At 36.2% G+C, this 20,090-nt stretch overlaps 1 protein-coding gene across 20 annotated transcripts in view; it reads right to left on the bottom strand.

Moving 5' to 3' along the window:
• CREM (cAMP responsive element modulator) overlaps positions 1 to 20,090 on the bottom strand; it is a 71,502-nt gene that overhangs the window by 17,152 nt on the left and 34,260 nt on the right. For 10 of the 20 annotated variants that reach the window (XM_039255322.1, XM_039255328.1, XM_039255325.1 and 7 more), the window contains 4 exons: positions 16,889 to 17,035; positions 12,835 to 12,932; positions 12,545 to 12,687; positions 3,740 to 3,928 (listed from right to left, as the gene is read on the bottom strand). In XM_039255322.1, the coding sequence (XP_039111253.1) occupies positions 3,740 to 3,928; positions 12,545 to 12,687; positions 12,835 to 12,932; positions 16,889 to 17,035 (577 nt within the window). Of the gene's footprint in view, positions 1 to 3,739; positions 3,929 to 12,544; positions 12,688 to 12,834; positions 12,933 to 16,888; positions 17,036 to 17,186; positions 17,275 to 20,090 lie in introns of those variants that run through there. The other 10 variants (XM_039255330.1, XM_039255332.1, XM_039255350.1 and 7 more) reach the window with 4 other exon arrangements.

Genomic DNA, 20,090 nt, shown 5'->3' with positions numbered 1-20,090 from the left:
TTAGATCTGAATTTTAGAAATACCACTCTGAACTGCAGAATTGAGAGTGTCATGGAAAAAAGAAAATGTTGGAGGCAGAGACTTTTGTTTTTAAGGATTATTAGCAGCTCCCAGAATTACTGAGAGATGAAGAAAGGGAGACTGAACTTTCAGGAGCAATTCTCAGAAGAACTGGGCCAAGAAGGGATCTGCCACGTCTGGCATGATTAGGAAAATCAGGAAGCTGCTCCACAACTACCAGCTTCAGGGCAGCCACCTGGCAGAGGGGATGACAAGGCAGAGGGGACAGCGGCAGGAAGCAGAATGAGGGCAGCCCAAGTGGAGAGGGGTGGCGACATGTGTGGTTTGGCTAGGAGGAAGAAGGGATGGCATGTAGGTTTCTAGTCTGAAGCAACAGGCTGGACAGTAGTCCATTACTGAAATGAGGTAAACCAAGGGAGAACCGGGGTGGGGAAAATGGATGTGGTTTTGGTCTTAAAAAGTCAAAAGGTGTGTGTGGAACCTCTACGTAGTCAGCAGGAGTCAGGGGCATGGTCACCGTGAAGTGAAGCCATGGTCAGGCAGAGTGCTCAAGTCAGATGGAAGAGGGCCCAGGACACAATCTTGACTAACACCATTAACACTAAAGAGATGAGCAGAGGAAGACTGGACCAACCAAGAGACTGAAAGAGATGTAGGAGAAAGAAGAAAAAACAGTAAGAAAACAGGATCAGGGAAGTGAAGGAAGCAGAAGTCGACTGTGTTAAATACTGCTGAGGGCTCAATCAAGAAAAGGTCTGAGAACGCACAAATCGCTGTGACCTTTCAAAGGAATGACAGAATGGAAGGCGATAGAGAGGAACATGAGAATGCCCAGTGATCCTGTATTAAACATAGAAGCAGAACTCCTACCCACCAGTATTTTAAGGAAAAGGGAAAAAAGGGAAAGGAAAAGGTAAAGAAGGAAAAGACAAAAAGAAAACAAAAGGAATAAAGACTGAAAGGAAAGAAAGAAACATCTTACTAGTATTTGATATAAACATTAACATGCTATCAAAGATAGATTCACGAAGAATATGCACATTACTAGAATTAATTTTCAGGTTGTCAAGATTAATAAAAAAAACTTTTTAAAAATTTCGTAATATTTCTCTATACTAGCAACTACTAGAGAATGAATCATTCATAATAGCAACAAAAACCATAAAGCATTTAGGAACTAACTTAACGAAGAATATGAAAGACATCCATGCAGAAAATTTTAAACTGTTAAAAGAAGTTAAAATATGGTCTACATAAATGAGACACTCCGTGTTTTGGAACAGATCAATTTAACATTATGAAGACCTCAGTTCTCCCTCACCCTTATATGCTGTTGGAAGGAATGTAAATCGGTGTAGCACTATGGAAAACAGTACGGAAGTTCCTCAATAAATTAAAAATAGAACTACCCTATGATTCAGCAATTGCACTACTGGGTATTTACCCAAAGAAAACAAAAACACTCACTGGAAAAGATATATTCACCCCCATGTTCACTGTAGCATTATTTACAATAGGAAAGATATGGAAGCAACCTAGCTATCCATTGATAGATGAGTGGATAAAGAAAATGTAGGGTGTACATACACACACACACACACACACACACACAGTGGATTATTATACATAAAAAAATGAAATCCTGATACTTGTGACAACATGGATGAAACTTAAGCGCAGTATGTTAAATGAAGTCGGACAAAGGAAAGACAAATACCATATGATAGAACTTACAAGTGGAATTTTCAACAACAACAACAAAAAACCCAGAACTCATAGATACAGAGAACAGACTAGTGGCTACCAGAAATGGGAAGGAGGGTGCTGGCAGGGAGGGTGTAAAATGGGTGAAGGGGGTCAAAAGGTACAAACTTCTAGATATAATGTACAGTATATATAATAGTACAGGTGACTATGGTTAATAGTATTATGTTGTCTATCTGAAAATTGCTAAGAGACTAAATATTAAGTTCTCATCACAAGAAAAAAGCAATTTGTAACTGTGTGGTGACGGATGCTAACTAGACTTACTTGTGATCACTTACTGTGTTTTATACAAATGTCAAACCATTATGGTGTACAAATGTTATATGTCAATTATATTTGAATTAAAAAAAAGACTTCAGTTTCCCCTAAATTAATCTATAAGTTAAATGCAGGCTCATTGTTGGTTTTGTTATTATATTATTATTTAGAAACTCAAATTTGTTCTAAATGCATATGGAAGAATACTGGGTCACATAAGTTAAATCAGCACTAATAGAATTTTTTTTTAATATAAAAAAGGGAAACTTGTTCTGTGAGATAACAAACCAGTATGGTACTGGCATATAGAAAGGAGACCAATAGTACAGAACAGACAGTTCTGAAACAGATCCAAGAATACATGAGAATTTACTATAGAATTAACATTGCCCCTAAGTTAACAGGGAAAGGATAAACCATTAGTAGGGGAAAACTGGCTCCCTACGTGGAGAAAAATGACAGTGAATTCCCACCTAATACTATATACAGAAGTGGACCTGGGGTGGACTAAGGACATAAATATGAAAAGTAAAGCTATATATAAAACTATAACTAATGTAGAAAAATGTCTTTGACTTACAGAAGGAGATTTCTTAAATAAAACCTCAAAAGCACAAAACTCATTATTGTATTATCTAGGCAAAACACAAGACATTTTTAAAGCTCTTCTTATGTTAAAATATCAGGTTTACAGTGGGTTTTCCATATAAAAATGATAAATTAGAAGACATGATGATTCTTTATGATTATTTGTTTAGACATAGAGGGTTCATGGGAATAGTGGGAAATAAAACAGATGGCTTTGATTTTATAAAGTAAACAAAGTACCAAGGAAGTACTATGAATTTTTTTACTCCATAAATGAACTCCTTCAGTTCTTCATCTACTTTTATTATAGTCCACATTACCCTCCACAACACCTAAGAGTAAAGTTAATTATCAAGAGACTTGTCAGTCAGAATCTGCTTTTTTTTCCATACTTGTAAGACTTTCAAACCAAAAGAATGAATACTATTCCCCTTAAAATCAGTGCTACATCAAATATCCTAAGCAAATGCCAAGAGGAATAGAGTTGTTAAATTAAAATATAGGATTTTTGCAAGTTGTATTAAATATATTATAGTTATTATGAGCACAATTGGATGATATTAAAATAACGTGTAACTTGAATTTAACTGAAATCTTAGGTTACCCTAAAAGCTTAGGACTACATCCCAACTGGTTTATTTCACTACTTCCACATGAAATAGAATGGATGCAACAGTCTAGAGAAAACAAATATCAGCATTTGTTTGGAAATGAGATGTCTAGAACTCAGACTTGAGCGTAACATCTGGGGAAAACCCCCAATTCAGTGCACCACGCACCCGATACGTAAATCTGCAGAGACCAGGTAATAAAAGTATATATTAGGTACAACATTTATAACCCCCAGATGAAGGGTATTTAATTAATTAAAAAATCCTCTCATGTGTCCAAGTCTTTTTTCCCCATCATGCTACCCTGAAAGCCTGCTAAAAAGTAGGAAATCATATAATTTAACTTTTTAATGTACTGAGATATTCCTTCTTTAAGCCTTTTAAAGTGCCTCCCCCCCCCAAATCTGCCTCCTGTATATTTCAGAAAACTATAAAATCACCACTAAATGATGTGATACAGTGTATTCTAAATGTATTAGATTAATAAAATATACCTTGCACAACAACCTGGCTGCCTGGGACAAAGAACTGCTGTGTGCCATCAGCTGATTGTGCTGCATACTGTACAATTGTAGCACCTGGAGGAGGAGCTCCTGAATTTGTCATTGTTAATGCCTGTAGTCCCTGAACACCATCAGATCCTGGGTTAGAAATCTGGATTGTTCCACCTTGGGCTATAGCAACTTGACAGAAAAAGAAAAGAAATATTAGAGAATTTCAAGATTCATTTTTAATAATCCCGTATTGGAAGAATATGCTGTGGGTCTATTAATTACCAATGCTTCTCATTCTCAAGTTACCCTCATTTCCCTATGCTGAATTGATAGGGAGATCCTTATTCATGGGAAAACACTCTCAAAAAGCTCAGGAACACTTGAAAATATCTTATATTCAGAATTATTTGAAATACATAGAACTCATGGAGTTTCCCCTCCTCCATGGCATCCATTCAACTAAATTATTTAAGAGGAAGAGTGGAGATGCAGACAAGGAGAAAGTTCAGCTTTTTGATTTTCTCCATTCTTCCAGATGTTTTTAGTTGTAGATAAATAGCATTCTTCTAATATTTAAAAAATGGTCAGTGATATTCCATCGAGCATCACGATTATGATGAATTTATACTTTCATTCAGCTAACTACTTTTCTAACTTATCAAAAGAAAGTGGTTTTTAATGGAACCTATATAAAACTATATATTTTGGTTTTAAAGCTTAGGTCTACAAAACTGTCACCTTCACCATTTTGACTACGTGAGGAGATTAGTGAAATATAAAATGTTACATTGGGAAGGATCTTAAAAACTAACTACTGAAAGAATTTGTGCTGTAATATTTATGTCTATCATCCTCAGGACATACAAGTGTCCTGAATAACTGCAGCTCACAGGAGATTTGCTCTAAACACCGAGACCTGCCAGCCATGTTTAAAAGTTAACATATTAACCAGAAGTTTCCAAAGAACTGATCAAGGGTTTTTTTTTAATTTCACGCTAATTCAATTCTAAGTCAATTTCAATTACTGTTAAAATATCCGAGACTTCTGTATACTTTAACATAAACAGTATGACCCTATGTTTTAGTTTAAGTACCAGAGGTTAAGTAGAACCCTACAAAAAAAAAAATCACATATAAATCTGCTCACTAGATTTACAATGAAGGTAACAGCACGTCAGAATAACACAAGGCCTATAAATCAATGCAAATGCCCTAAAGGAATGTTACAGTAGTGGGTAAGTGTATGTCAATATTTCCAACTTATTTTCTACTGTTTTCTACAGTATCTAAGCAAAGGCCCATTTAGATGAAGATCTGATTGTATAAACCTGTCAGAATTACTGGAAAGAGTAACAAGTCTTTACGTCCTTGACATGAAGTTCTAGGGACTAAAAGAGAAAGATGGGTTAACATTTTTCAAAAGGTTTCAGCAAGATGCATTCTCTGTGTTTTTGTTCTTTGACAGGCCACTGTCAATATGATTGACAGACAGTGAAGAATCAGTTATAGAATGTCAACAGTGCTGAGGCTGAGAAACTCACGTAATAACCCTTTATCTGGCTCATGTAGAGCATTATGTTCTGTTCACATTTTATTTTATTTATTTATTTAAAGTTTATTTATTTATCTTTGACAGAAAGAAAAAGCGGGGGAAAGGAGTAGAGAGAAAGGGAGAGAGAATCCCAAGCAGGCTCCACACTGTCAGTGCAAAGCCCAACATGGGGCTCAATCCAAAAAAACTGTGAAATCATGACCTGAGCCGAAAGCAAGAGTCGGACACTTAACCAGCTGAGTCACCCAGTCACCTCTTCATACACATTTTAAAAATAAGATTTCAAGGGTCTCAGGGTTCACCCTTATAATAAATAAAAGGGTTTGGAAGAAACCTAACTATGCCTACTTAAAGGAGAAGTATGAAAAAGAAGGGATGTTGCTTCCTCAGATCTTCATGACAGGACGTGAATGAATTTCATACGTTATCATATATCTGACTGGGTGTATTCAGTTGAAAGGTAGTTTAGTGCTTTAGAAAGAAGAGGCACAGGCGACGTAAGCACAGTGTGGGAGAAGCACAAAGCCAAGCGGACAGCAGGCACTAAGGCTGAATGATGGCTATAGTTTCCTTGTGACAGACTAGATCATTAACAACTAAGCCACTTGTGAATCTAGAAGAGTTCAGTAAAGTATGGCTTCAAATTCTAATTACAGAACTTAGTTTTCAATGCCAATACAATGAGCAAGCTTTGGGACTAGCTTTCTGTAAAAAAAAATCTAAGGCGAGATAGTTGCTGCTGACGGTAAGAACATGAAATAGATAACAAAGACCCTTTTTTCTTTTCATATTTTTCTCATTTTTTTCAATGTTTCCTCATAATTCAAACCAAAACTTCTTTGCATTCATATTGTGAAAAGTTGATATATCAAGAATCTGTTCCTCTCAGCATTTTATTTTCTGGTCAAGTCATTATAGAATTAGATGTGGAAAACAAAGCTACACACACACACACACACACACACACACACACCCCTAGCTCCAGGGGAAAACATTTCTACTGATAAGTCTTGTACTTTAACCTGGCTTTTAGTTTTTATACCAAAGGCTCTCTTGATTTTGGCATTATCAAATGGCAGAGGATCTTCACATTCAAAATGTTACCTCTCATTTTGACAATTAAAAAGATTTCCCAGTGCTTCAGGATACTAGAATTAGGGTGTTTTAGAATTAGTTTCTTCTAAAAGAAGAAACTTTTAGGCTACAAAATAAATATTCAAGGATAGCAAAATATGTGCTTTCAGTAAACACATATCAAGATAAATTAAATACCAGGAAAATTTAAGATGAAATTAACTGAGTTTAGTTACGTCTTTCATTTTACCTAATTATCTTTAAAAATTTTTTTTTACTATTTATTTTTGAGAGAGAGACAGAGACAGAGCACGAGGAGGGGAGCAGAGAGAGAGGGAGACTCAGAATCCGAAGCAGGCTCCAGGTTTGGTGCTAGCTGTCAGCACAGAGCCTGAAGTGAGGCTCGAACCCACAAATTGCAAGATCATGACCTGAGCCGAAGTCAGATGCTTGACTGACTGAGCCACCCAAGAGCCCCTACATATTAACTTATGTAAATTTTCTAGCAAATAAAAGTACAAAGAATTTTGTGTTTTCTATTTTCCCTGCCCACTCATTCCCAACCTTTTTTTTTTTTTTTTTTGGGTCCAGAGTATTTCAAAGCAAATCCCAGATATGTCTGGCTAACCATTTTTTAATAAAATGATAGGCCCCTATGAAGGCCACGAGTAACCAGTGAAGTTAAAATACCTTTGTATTTCTTACTAGTTTTACTTTGGGGGTCTAGGCTTTATTCATGTTTTCTTAGAATGACACATGCATGTGGGGCACAAAAGCTTCTATCAGTGTCTACACTGCTGATCACAGTGAAGAGTTCATGGTGGTCCATGAAGACTGATTGGGGCTCAAGCAGAATTAAAAGTGTTTTTATTTTAGATTATATGCATACTGATATTCCTCTTTTAAATCATCAAACCTTAGTTTGATAAAACTGTCCAAACTGAATTAAAATCGAACAGCTATATTATATAATCAATTAAATTCTACTTCAATGTCCATTACTAACTGATGCAAGCCTGCTAGCGTATTATTGCTAGTAGTATTGGGGGGCAGAGGTTAGGCTCTGTTGTCATAGTTAGCTTTTTTTTTCCTCCTAAAGTCTCAGGTAAGCTATACCCCAAAATTAAGTAGGTCACTCTATATGCAGTTGAATGTTGAGCACATTGACCTTATATTAAGAGTTTGTCTAGACAGAGTGTAATTCATTAACTTACTATGTATTGTTCTACTAAAGTGGTTTTAGTGGTTATACAAATGTCTCTGTGTTCATCCTTATACAGTCATGGTATCTGGTTTCAAATCCATATTAACACAAGTATGGTTTCCCCATCCCCAACTGACCATACACAACAGTAACCAGTATGATATATCAACTAGTCTAGGCATGAAGTTCTTTAATGATTCCTATATTTAAAAATCTGTGACTTCTACTCATTGCCATTGAGCACTCCTCCCCTAGAGTTATTAATATCATAGAAGGAAGGAAAATAGTATGTGTGGGATGAAGATTTGAGAATTTTGGTAAAAAAATAGTAATTTAAAAAAGTAATATGTTAGGGGCGGCTGGGTGGCTCAGTTGGTTGAACTTCTGACTTTGGCTCAGGTCATGATCTCGTGGTTGACAAGTTCGAGCCCCATGTCAGGTTCTATGCTGACAGCTCAGAGCCTTGAACCTGCTTCAGATTCTGTATCTCCCTCTTTTTTTGCCCCTTCCCTGCTCACGCTCTGTCTCTCTCTGTCTCAAAAATAAATATAAACATTAAAAAAAAATTTTAAGTAATATTTTAAAGTCTTTATGATCAATAAAGGAAGATGAGAAAGATAAATAAGGGTGGAAAATTAAAAAAAAAAAAAAAAGAGTTCATGACCAAAAGAGGAAGGAGTAGAATTCAGTTAAATTAAGATTTCATCTGACTCCTTTCCACTTGATACTAACATCTTTATAATACTAAACTTGTATGTAGGAGCTAATTCAAACATGTAAACATGTAAATGTTTAATTATAATTTAAAGCCATCTTTATTCCAAATTGCAAAAAAAAAAAAAAAAACCTGTAAATAAATTTCACTGAATTAATTTTAAAAAAGAACAGCAGACCATAGCCAGTGAGTTCTCAGATTTAAATTTAAAAAGGGAGCACAGAACAGGACCTGTGTCCTGAAAGCCAAGAGATGCACACGGCTGAACAGCCTCATGCCATAGCAAGAAGAGCAACACCAAGGTGAAGCAGCCTGATTTACATTAAGCAGATACCTTCTATGTCTGCTCTGAAAGCTACCTTGGGAGCATTTAAGCAGAGTCACTACTAAGAATTATAAATGCAACTGCATTACCTTTAGAATATGCACCTATCATGCGAATTCCTTTTCTGAAGAATGGAATTGGTGTTTATTCACAGGAGAGGTCTCCTGAGAATTCTGAATTCTTTTAAGCAGCCCAAAAAGTTTACATAGATCTCTTTTTATAATGGATTTTGGACTGAGCCACTTACCTGTAATGTGTAAGAATTCCAGTAAAGATGAGTTAACAGAGACTCATTCTAATAAGGTTTGTCATAAAATAGAGTAGGAGCAAGCAGAGACAAGGGACATTTAGAAAAAAAAAATCTTGGATCTTTAATTGGTAAGGGAAGAGGTCAGGTATAGCAGAGTAAGGGATTAAGGGGGAAAACTTTGTCTTTAGAGAAAATTTAATGAATTAAGAAACTACAAACATTTAAATGTCTTTAGTTGCTTTTACTTGATATATGGTTATGACTCCCATTTAATGGCGATCTTTAATGTCTTAGGCACAAGTAATATTCTTTGCTAATTCTTAGATTATCTGAATACTATCTTCCAGAAATATTCTCTTGAGACATATGAGACTTTCTTTCGCTAGAATGACTTTAACCGGCATACAACAAACCTATCACTAAGATCTGTACTTCCAGTAAAGATTTTGCAATTGTAGCTCTTGCCTGGTGTTGCAATAATGAATCCTTGCCTATTTAGAGTTATTTTTACTACTCCCTAGGAGTAGCCTACTCTAACTTTCACTTCTTAGTTTCTGTGATTAAAAAAATAAGTTGAAACAGTAAGGCCAACTTCTGTCAAATAGCTAACTTTCGATTATTAAAAATATAACTGATTGCATATGGGAAAGCCAAAGAACATTAATTTGTATTTTATTTCTTCAACTTTGACACATGAAGCCCTTCAGTTTATTTCTTTTTGTTTTTAACCCCAACTAACTCATTACACCACATTAAAAATAAGCACTCTAAAATAATAATCTCTGAGGGGACCCTGGGTGGCTCAGCTGGGTAAGTGACCAGCTCTTGATTTCAGCTCAGGTCATGATCCCAGGGTCGTGGGATAAAGCCCCAGGTTGAGCTTCACACTGGGTGTGAAACCTGCTTAAGATTTTCTCTCTGCCTCTCCCCTGCTCATACGCCCACTCTCTCACACTCTCTCAAAATAAATAAGCATTAAAAAAGTAATAATAATAATCTTTGAAAGAAAAACCAAAGCAAAGTTTGGGGGAAAGTCATCCATGAGTAAAAGTTGAAGAAAGAATTAAACCTAAAAAACACTACAGTAAAAGCTTATGAAAGGGTCTCGAAAACAGATACCCAGATGAGTCTCCAAAAATTCTAGTAAAATAAACTCCTCTCGTCTAAAAACCAGTAATTGTTTCTATTTCTAGATATCCAGGAACAACAAGAAAGCATTAATATCTGTTAAGTTATTCCTACTAAGAAATAGGATTACTGAAAATAGATCTTATCTATGTGTAAATATACATTTACCTTCCAATGAAAGTAAATGTCTTCTAAAAACTTTAAATGTTAGTATTCATCTTTCAGAAGAATTATCAACCTAAGCAAGTGTCGCTAAATGTCTAAGAGATGCATTTTTAACAAAGGTAGTATCACTTTTCATGAACCAATAAAACTGGTAATTTTTACCTGCCAAAGGCACATAGACAACAACCACAGCTTTTAATTAAAATAACTGCCAGGATCTGTTGTATGGGCCCAAATTAAGAAACCTAAATAAAAGACAGTCCATGACCTCTAATGTGGCAAATAGATAAACATCTAACTTCTCAACTTTTGACTTGCTCTTCTCCTGACTCGACTCCCACCACCCGGCACCCACAAGGACGTTTCATGCCAAGCTCCTGCCGCAAACGCATGCACTCAGAGCACAAGAAATAAAGGCTCTGTTGTTCGCCAGAGGGAAAAGTTTAATGACCATGAAGGAAACATTGCCATAGCTAACTTACAGCTGTTTTGTATCAAAAGTAGCATGTCTGCTTTCTCCCATTTTTACCTGTTATTTCCTTTTGCCCTCACACTAACCCCAGAGTGTGGCAATTTTGTATTATTCTCACTTCAAAGAACCTGAGATGGGAAAATAAAGCTTCTCTCTCTGATCCAGTTAGTGCCTCCTCTACATCATCTGTAGCCCCAACATTCTCTCAACCCAATATTTTCACAACTTCAAATTTTCAGCTAATAAACTAGGCAAAATAAATGACAGCACCCCTTTCTATATCACTTGTAAAGAGATCATCACTTCTATAAGCTCCAAAGCAGCACTGGGCTATGCCAGAGAAAGGTTTAAGATGACAGCATCTTAGACTGCCCCCCAAACTTTCAGATGTCTTAGCATTATTTTATCAGTAATTTCCAACCTTTTCCCTAACACATCACAAACAGAAACTGATAGTATGTATACAGCCCACTGCTCAAGGCCAGACCTGAATAGCCAGGAGTCTCCAGCAGCTCCACGCCCTGGCCAGCCACTCTTGGGGACTGAGGGCACAAGGCGCTACATTCCCATACCTGTGTGCTACATTGCAGAGGCATATCAGCTGGCAAATTCTGATTTACAGTTCTAAAACTCACACCATACATTCCCACTGGGCCAGACAAAAAGGTACTTAAATCAGAGAAGTAATAAAAGAAAAATAACAGTTAAAACCTTAAGGTCTAACTCTTTACAGAGACAGTGGGGAGTTTCCTTTTCCTAACGTTGACTTTGGACATGTCCATTCAGCATCCTATAGAGGCTGTGGACATTATACCCCAATTATGCTAGGTATCATGGTAGGAGCTACCTGAAGAACCAGAATTACCATGGGAGAATTAGTTTAATATTGCAAATCTACCACCCCCAAAAGAAAAACCTCTAAAAAAAAACTAGGGACTACATAAGATCTACTCAGATATTAAGGATTATAGTTTGCTTGACAGCCATATGTTAGATTAAGACTTGAGAATTTTTCTAGGTATTACTTTAAAAGCGAAAACAGAAAACATAACTAAAATTTTACCATATTTAAACCAACACAGTATTTTTTACCACACATATTCTATTACCTAAGTGGTTTTTAAAGATGGGTTTTTTTCCTGCCCTTTTTCTAGCTTTTCTTCCCCCTTTTTTCCTTTCTTCCTAGCTCTTGTTTTTTCACTAAAGCATTTTTATGTATATCAAATGTACTGGATTTGGGAAAAAAAATTAGTGCTTTAATTAGAGCAAAAAGCACAGAATTAACAGCCCATTAAAATGCACAAGACTAAATGTGAATGTATCTGTTTATTTACAGCTTTTGATGTTTAAAATTTCAAATAAAATGATCTGTCCAATTGCTGTAGGTTTTAAAAATAAATCATTTTTCCATTCTTTTCTAGAAAAAACTGCAGCACAAATTAACAAAGAGTAGTGAAAACATAATTACATTTAAAACATAATTTAGAAAACATTGTGTACCTCTTTTAGATTAGGAAGCATAAAACGTAATTGTTGGTAACAAAAGCCAACAAGAATGAAATACAGACATTTATAGCTTATGTTCGCATGCATCTTATAAAGACAATAAAAAACAGTTAAAGTTTAAACTTTTACTAGACATGAATATAAACATATAAATAGGCAAACCTTCCCTTTATTTGTACCCCCAAATTTTCTTCTATATTCAATCAAAAAAATTTTTACTTTTCAAAAGTATATGACAGCTGTCAGTACAAATTTCTCACTTCTTTAACATTTACTTTTCATTCTATGATACATAGTTTGGATATTATGATGCATTTTAAAATGGAACAATTTAATGTCAAGCCCAAGTTGCTTCAATGTAACTAGAGAAGACTTAAAGCTAGCACTGTACCATATCGAATGCAGCATACATACTGTATTGCCCCGTGCTAGTCTGATATATGCTAGTCGGTACTGCCATGGTAGCGATGTTAGGCGGCGTTCCTTCTTCCTCTGATTTTTCTTCTTCAATCTTGGGAACACCAGGCACATCAGAGGAAAGTTCATTCAGTATTTTTCTAAAACATAATTTAACAACAGAAATAATTAAGATATACGAATGAGATTCAGAACAAAAAGAAAAAAAAAGTTATAACAGAAGATCTGGTTTGATATAGAATTATGCTCCCGTTTTGGAAAAAGTATCATTACAGTAGGAGACTTACCTGTAAGAGGGTCTTCGTGAAAGGATTTCTCTACGTTTATGAGAATCAATTACACCTTCTGAATCTGCAGACTCATCTGTCTCTGCAATTGTTGCTACCTATAATACAAAAGTTTCTGAAATGCATCATAAAATATATGATCTCCTTCAGTCAAAACATGGTGCTTAAGGGTCTGTGTGTGCAGGACTAAGCCAGGTGCTGGCAAAGCATCCAGCAAGAGAACACCCTGAACCTGCACTAAAGCAGCTCACACCTGGTATGAGTAAAGGCAGCACAGACACACACATTTCAGTTGTAGAGCAGGTATGTGTGGAAAGGGATGGGACAGATAATAAATAGTACAGAAATGCAAATGATGACAGGTGAGGCTTTACAGGAAAGGACTAAATATAAGATACGTAAGACCTAAGATCTCAACCCAGAACACCCTCTTACAAATCCAGCGGAGATTGAGTGAGGTAGTGACAGAGGCAGAATAAAGCATCTCAGCCTCACTCCCCTCTTCACAATACCACAGCTGACTTGAGCTAGGTCTTCAAACTAGACAATGGAGAGGTTCAAAGAAGCAAATAAAAAAGTAAAAGGGCACCTGGGTGACTCAGTAGGTTGAGTGTCCAACTCTTGGTTTCAGCTCAGGTCATGATCTCACATTTGTGGGTTGGAGCCCTGCAGTGAGCTCTGTACTGACAGCGTGGAGCCTGTGTGGAATTCTCTGTCTCTCTGCACCTCCCCTGCTCACTCACTCTCTCTCTCAAAATAAATAAACATTTAAAAAAAGAAATATAAAAAAAAAGTAATGAAGCCTGATTAAAGTTAGGATTTATACATCAAGAAGGTTGGGGCTTGATAGTGGTAACTCCTGAAAGCCAAATAAGGAATTTCTCCTTAAAAGAAAGGTCAGTGTTTTAAGCAAGATTTCATTTTTCAAGTCACATAATGATAACATGATTTTAGGGAAAGTCTGAAAACTAAAATAATGAATCTCTACAACATGACAGCTCTCAATATATTTAGCCATTATAATTCAGGGCCTAGGGTAGTTCTGAGTTTATAAAACTCACTTTCCTTAATATAATTAAATGAAAATTTGATTTGGGCAAAATCAAAAGAGCTTATTAAAAGAAGTCAACAATGCAAGCAGGAATATATACTTCCCAAGGCACACTGATGTACATCTATGTTCACCTATACATGTAACCATGCATCTCTGGTCACAGGCACCCCACATAAAAGCACACATACCAACAGAACTTAGAAAAAATGTTGCAATCAACAACCATGTATCACCACCAAACATCTACCACTTTATACTGGGCTTTCATACATCTCTCATATAATCATAACTAACCCCTTATCAGGATACTATTTTAACCACTTTAGAAAGGTGAAAGCTGTGACCTGACCACTGTCCAACAAGTAGGAATTCTAAGACAAGATCCACTAATTTACTTCTACAAAGATAATTAAATCATCCACGTAACAAAATCCAAGAAAGGCTACTGAATATAACACTTTCTTCCAACAGCAGCCAAGTTAAAACTAGAGTGGAAGTATCTGAACCCCAACAGAAGTCATAATTCAAAAAGGACAGTGGAAAGACATTCTTGTTTTAAAATTACAGTCAGAAAGGGCTGCCCGAGTGGCTCAGTCGGTTAAGCATCCGACTTTAGCTCAGGTCATGACCTCATGGTTTGTGAGTTTGAGCCCCACGTCAGGCTCTGTGCTGACAGCTCAGAGCCTGGAGCCAGCTTCAGATTCTGTGTCTCCCTCTCTCTCTGCCCCTCCCCCACTTGCGCTCTGACTGTCACTCAGAAATAAATGTAAAAATAATAAAAACATTTTTTTAATTACAGTCAGAAAGAGTCAAAAACTCTTGGAATCAAGGGTCATCATGGGAAAGAAAAAAAGACACTGCGAAGAATGACTCTTACTCTTCTGAAAAGATGCCTGTGTAGCAAAGATAGCTAAGTTTTTAATGCATGTTGGATTTATTACCTCAAATATGTTCCAACATGTCTCCTTACTCTGCAATAAACTGTACTCAAATATGCAAGGAACAAGACTAAGTGTGCACATCTGTTTTCCTCACAGATTTTCTTGTCATCAAGTATGTTCAAATAAATTTCAACATTTAAAGGATAATAATTGATGTAAAAAAGGAAAAGAAATACATTCAATAACCAAGAAATATACTTTAAAAAATGCATAGTTGGGGGGCCTCGGGGGCTCCCAATTTCAGCTCAGGTCATTATCTCACTGTTCATGAGTACAGGCCCAGCGTCACGCTCTGTGCTGACAGCTCAGAGCCTGGAGCCTGTTTAGGATTCTGTGTCTCCCGCTCTCTGCCCCTCCCCGACTCATGCCCTGTCTCTCTCTCTCGCTCTCTCAAAAATAAACATTAAAAAAAATTAAAAAACAAAATAAAAAATGCACACTTACTCGCACGTATCAGAATGGCTGTAATCGACAACACAAGAAAGATCAACGTCCTCCTTGGTGAGGATGTGGAGAAAAAGAAACCCTCATGCACTGTTGGTAAGTATACAAACTCGCACAGACACTATGAAGACACAGTATGGAGGTTCCTCAAAAAGTTAAAAACCCTACAACTCAGCAACAGCGCTATTGGATATTTACCCAAAGAATACAGAAACACTAAGGGATCATGTATCAAAAGGATACATGTACCTCTATGTAGCATTATTTACAATACCCAAATTTATGGAAGCAGCCTAGGTGTCTATCAACTGATGAATGGATGTATATAGATAATGGAATATTACTTAGCCATAAAAAGAATGAAATCTTACCATTTACAACAACACAGATAAAACTCGAGAATATAATGGTAAGCAATAAGTGACTCAGAGAAAGACAAACGATTGATTTGAAAGACTATAGAATTTCATTCATATGCAGAATTTAATAAACAAAACAAGCAAGCAAAGGGTAAAAAAAGAGAGAGAGAAACTAAGAAACAGACTCAGAGAACACACTGATGTTGTTTACCAGAGGGGAGGAGGAGTGGGGGGATGGGTGAAATAGCTGGTGGGGATTAAGAAGTGTGCTTATGATGAGCACCAGGTGATGTATGAAGGTGTCGAATCACTATATTGTATACCTGAAACTAGTATTGCACTGTAGGTTAATTGGAATTAAAATAAAAACTTGCAACACCTGGGTTGCTCAGTCATTCTGAGTGTCCGACTTTGGCTCAGGTCAAGACCTCACGGTTTGTGGAGTTTGAGCCCCACATCGGGCTCTGTGCTGACAGCTCAGAGCCTGAAGCCTGCTTTAGATTCTGTGTCTCCCTCTCTCTCTCCCCCTTCCCTGCTCACACTCTCTCTAAAAAATAAACATTAAAAAAATTTTTTTAAATAAAAACTTTAAAAAATGCGCACTTAATTTACATCTATTGATGCAAAAAATGTTTTAGCTTGAAGAAATGTTAAGGATTTGTGACCAACTTTAATAATAATAAATAATAAAACAGATCTCCAGATCATAACCACAATAATCCTGTTTGCAAAAACCAAGATTTCACCTGAGAGGGGTTTGTGATGTAGAAATCCAACACCAAGGTGACAATAATATCCTATGTTTCCTACAAATTACATATTAAAAATAAACTTACATTTCCACCTACCTACTAAAGTGATTATAAAAACAGCCAATACTATAATATTTACTGTGTTTATCAGACATCTTCGCCAAGGAATCCTAAAAATATTTTTATGCACCACTGGAGAGCTTTGCTAAATAAATCTGTGTTTCAGTACAGAGCAACAACTCAAAGAAGTAGTTACTCATCTGACAATTACTCATTCTGTAAATTAAGAGCTAACAACCAATATGCAAATCTTTGGTCAAATCTATGTATCCCACAGGGCACAACACACTCCACATAGGAAAGAGAAATTCCTCCAAATTTCTAATTAAAATATTTGAGCATAAAAGCTACACAAAGAAAAAAAGATGGTAAATGAATTAGTAAAAGCAAAAAAAAAAAAACCTGAAGAAAGTCAAAGACCAATCATCTGGGAAGGAAGCTAACCTGAACAGTTTGTATTTGTGGTGACTGAATAACCGATGGCTGTGGTGTCTGAATCACTCCCTGGACATGCACAGTTTGGCCCGAAGGTAACTGTACTAGAGTTACAGCTGGGGAGCCTCTTCCGGTGCCTGATCCAGCTACAGAAACCTGCAAAAACGATCATTATTGAGGATTAAGGCTGGACCATTTTCTGTTCTTTTTGTTTTTTTAAAAGAACTACAAATCACTATTCGGACTGGCCAATTTTTCCTTTCTTTCTCCTGCTTCTAAGAAATGATCAGCTTGCTGGGGTACTTACCATTAGGAGGTGGTTACTGTCCTGGAACAGTCATTCTCTGATGTGATAGATATTAAAGAACCCATGCTCCTCACTTTCAGTTCCCATGCTTCGGTGGCTAAGAATGTTCCAAGCACAAAGTTCTAAGGCAGTTAAACTACCTCACTACGACCTCAGGACTACTAACAGTGAGTCCTTATTTTGGTCAGAGTATAAATTACCTAACTTCCTAAGAGAAATTGGAGACAGAACTTATATGAATTATTTTTTAATAAATGAAACATTTGATATATGATATTCTAGTATTACTCCAGATGCAAGTTAATGCCTTGTCTCTATGCTAATGAAAATCACAGTTATTTTATGACCCCATCATCACAAAAAAGGCACAGGCCAGAGGAATTCAGGACCTCTCATGCCCTTAGTGGGTCTGATCCAGAGAAAGTGCATGCCTTAGAGCTGGTATGTCCCTCTTATGGATTCCCTCCCTGCTAGCTCAAGCATCTACAGGGCCAGAACCATCAGTCAGCTTGCACAAGAGTACAGCCATCTCCCAGCACCCCTGAGTGCTTTCAACAGAGATCCGTACCAACAAAACACAAAACTTCCACTCCTCTGGATTTAAGACCTGATAAGTTTTCTACTGAGTAAACAACCCAATCCTATAGGCCAGTATAATCTTAGAAACTTTGCCTCCTCATACTAAGTTTCACCACTCATTATGACTTACTCAAAAGAGCCAAAGACGTTGGAAATGAAATAAGTGCAAAAAGCTACCAGCTTCTATCATGAATGATAGTAGAACCACAAGATCTAAAACAAACTTTGAAGGAAGCCTCTGTGTAGGGCCTCACATTAAGAAACACCAATAATTTCCAATCTACTTATACTTTAAAGCAATTTACTAAAAACTGGGTTTATAACAAATAATTGTAAGATTTCTTTACAAGATCATTTCCTTAGAAAGCAAACTTCTTTTCGTAACCTAAAAATAAAAATCCTTCATCCATGCAAGAGAAGCTATGTGATGAGCATTGTACTAGGTGCACTAGGGTATAAAGTAGAATTGACAAAACTAACACCTAAGAAACAATAATAGCACACTAAACAGTAAAGAACTAATTGCTCCACTGTACAGATCATGAAAGTCATGGGGTACAGAACAGAAAGATCAGAATGGGCCTGAACAATAAGTAGAGGCTTTGTGTAGAAGCCACAGCTTGAGCCAGGCCCTGATACCAACAGAAAAGGACAGAGACACCAAAATGTAGCCCACAGAGCAAATGCAGCCCACCTGCCCCCGCAGTATTATTGCCTATATTAGATTTTCGGGGGGAAAAAAAGGATCATATCATAATAGAATCAATAAACTTAATAACTAGAAGTTAAAAAAAAACAAACAATGGGAGGATTTGTTCTACAAATGACAAACCAGCACAAAAGACAATCTGTATGAATAATAAAAAGGCATCCGCCTCTTTGTGGACCAATTACCAAAAGGTACTCCTTTCACTACACAAATAACTCAAACTTTTTAGTCTCTCAGGACACCTTTACACTCTTAAAAATTACTGGTGATTCAAAAAGCTTTTGTTTATGTGATTTATATCCAGTAGGGTGCTGTAAACATTTGTCAATCAGTTTTTGGGAAGGGAGAACCTTGATTTGAAAGGTTTGCTTATTTCCATAATGTAAAACCCCTACTGTGGCAGATTTCAAGTTACCACTGGATAACACTGAACACACAGTTGGAAAAAGATGCACATAATTGGCTGTCACAATGCACACCATTGGTTATGTGCACTGATATTTACCATATTAGAAATGAAAACTTAAAAATGTTTACATCTTAAAAATAACGATTCCATTACATGCTAACATAAATAGCATTTTATTAAAAATAACTACATTTCTAAAGCAAAAAAATTAGTGACAAGAATATCAATGTTTTACATTTTTATAATCTCTTTTAATGTCTGGTTTAATTTAAATCAGATAAATTCTCATACTTACTTCTGCACTGAATCTACTGCAATATGTTATTTTAGTCAATACGTGAAGAAAATTTGGACCTCACACAGATATATCATTGGAAAAGAGAGTATTATGAAAGCTTTTTCAAAATATGTGGATAGCATTCTTTGTTACTACACCAAAACTCGACAGGTGGTTGTTTCACATAAAGATTAGTTGCAATGTGGAATCTGGAACCATATCAGTCTTGCACTTTGAATGGATCCCATGCATGAATCTGTATCACCATGCAGTAGTTATTTGGAAGACTGGCTCACTCAGTTAAGCAGATCTCCCAAATGTGGACATATTTCATGATACTTTATCAGAAAATCTCATTCATTAAAATCAATATCAATCTCATCAGAATACTTTAAATACTGAAAAACTATCAAGCTCACAATGGCAGATGCAGGATTTTCAAAATTCAAAACTTCTGCTTAAAAGCTTGAATTTTATCATTGACAATAAACATTGTCATTTATTTTCCTTGAAGTGACAAGCTCATTTCATTTGCTTTTAAGAAAATGTTTTCTAAATGCTCAAGTTTCAACAGCATAGTTTGTTTGGCTATTGGCCTTTTTTTTTTTGGTAGAAAACTGATTTCCTGTGGGAAAAAACCCAGCTAGTTCATCTCACCACTCAATTACTCAAGTGTTTTTCTTTAAGAACACCATCAGTCTTTACTACGCAGTAGAAATGCTTTCAGTAACATACTGATTTCATAACACAGAATATAAAACAACATGTACTCAAGGGTCAAGGTTTGATACAATGGGTAATATTTATTGCTTCATCAGGGTATTTTTAAGTGAAACTTTTTTTTTAACTGCAAATGAATGTTAGTGAAGAACACAATGACTACTTAGTATAGTTTGATGCCACATGCTAAGACGCCAACAACTTTACCCC

The sequence above is a fragment of the Hyaena hyaena genome, unplaced genomic scaffold, assembly GCF_003009895.1.
Source record: "Hyaena hyaena isolate Hyena2069 unplaced genomic scaffold, ASM300989v1 scaffold_519, whole genome shotgun sequence".
Taxonomy (NCBI): Eukaryota; Metazoa; Chordata; class Mammalia; order Carnivora; family Hyaenidae; genus Hyaena; species Hyaena hyaena.
The sequence above is the reverse complement of the archived record's forward strand: the minus strand, read 5'-3'. Positions and strand labels throughout refer to the sequence as shown.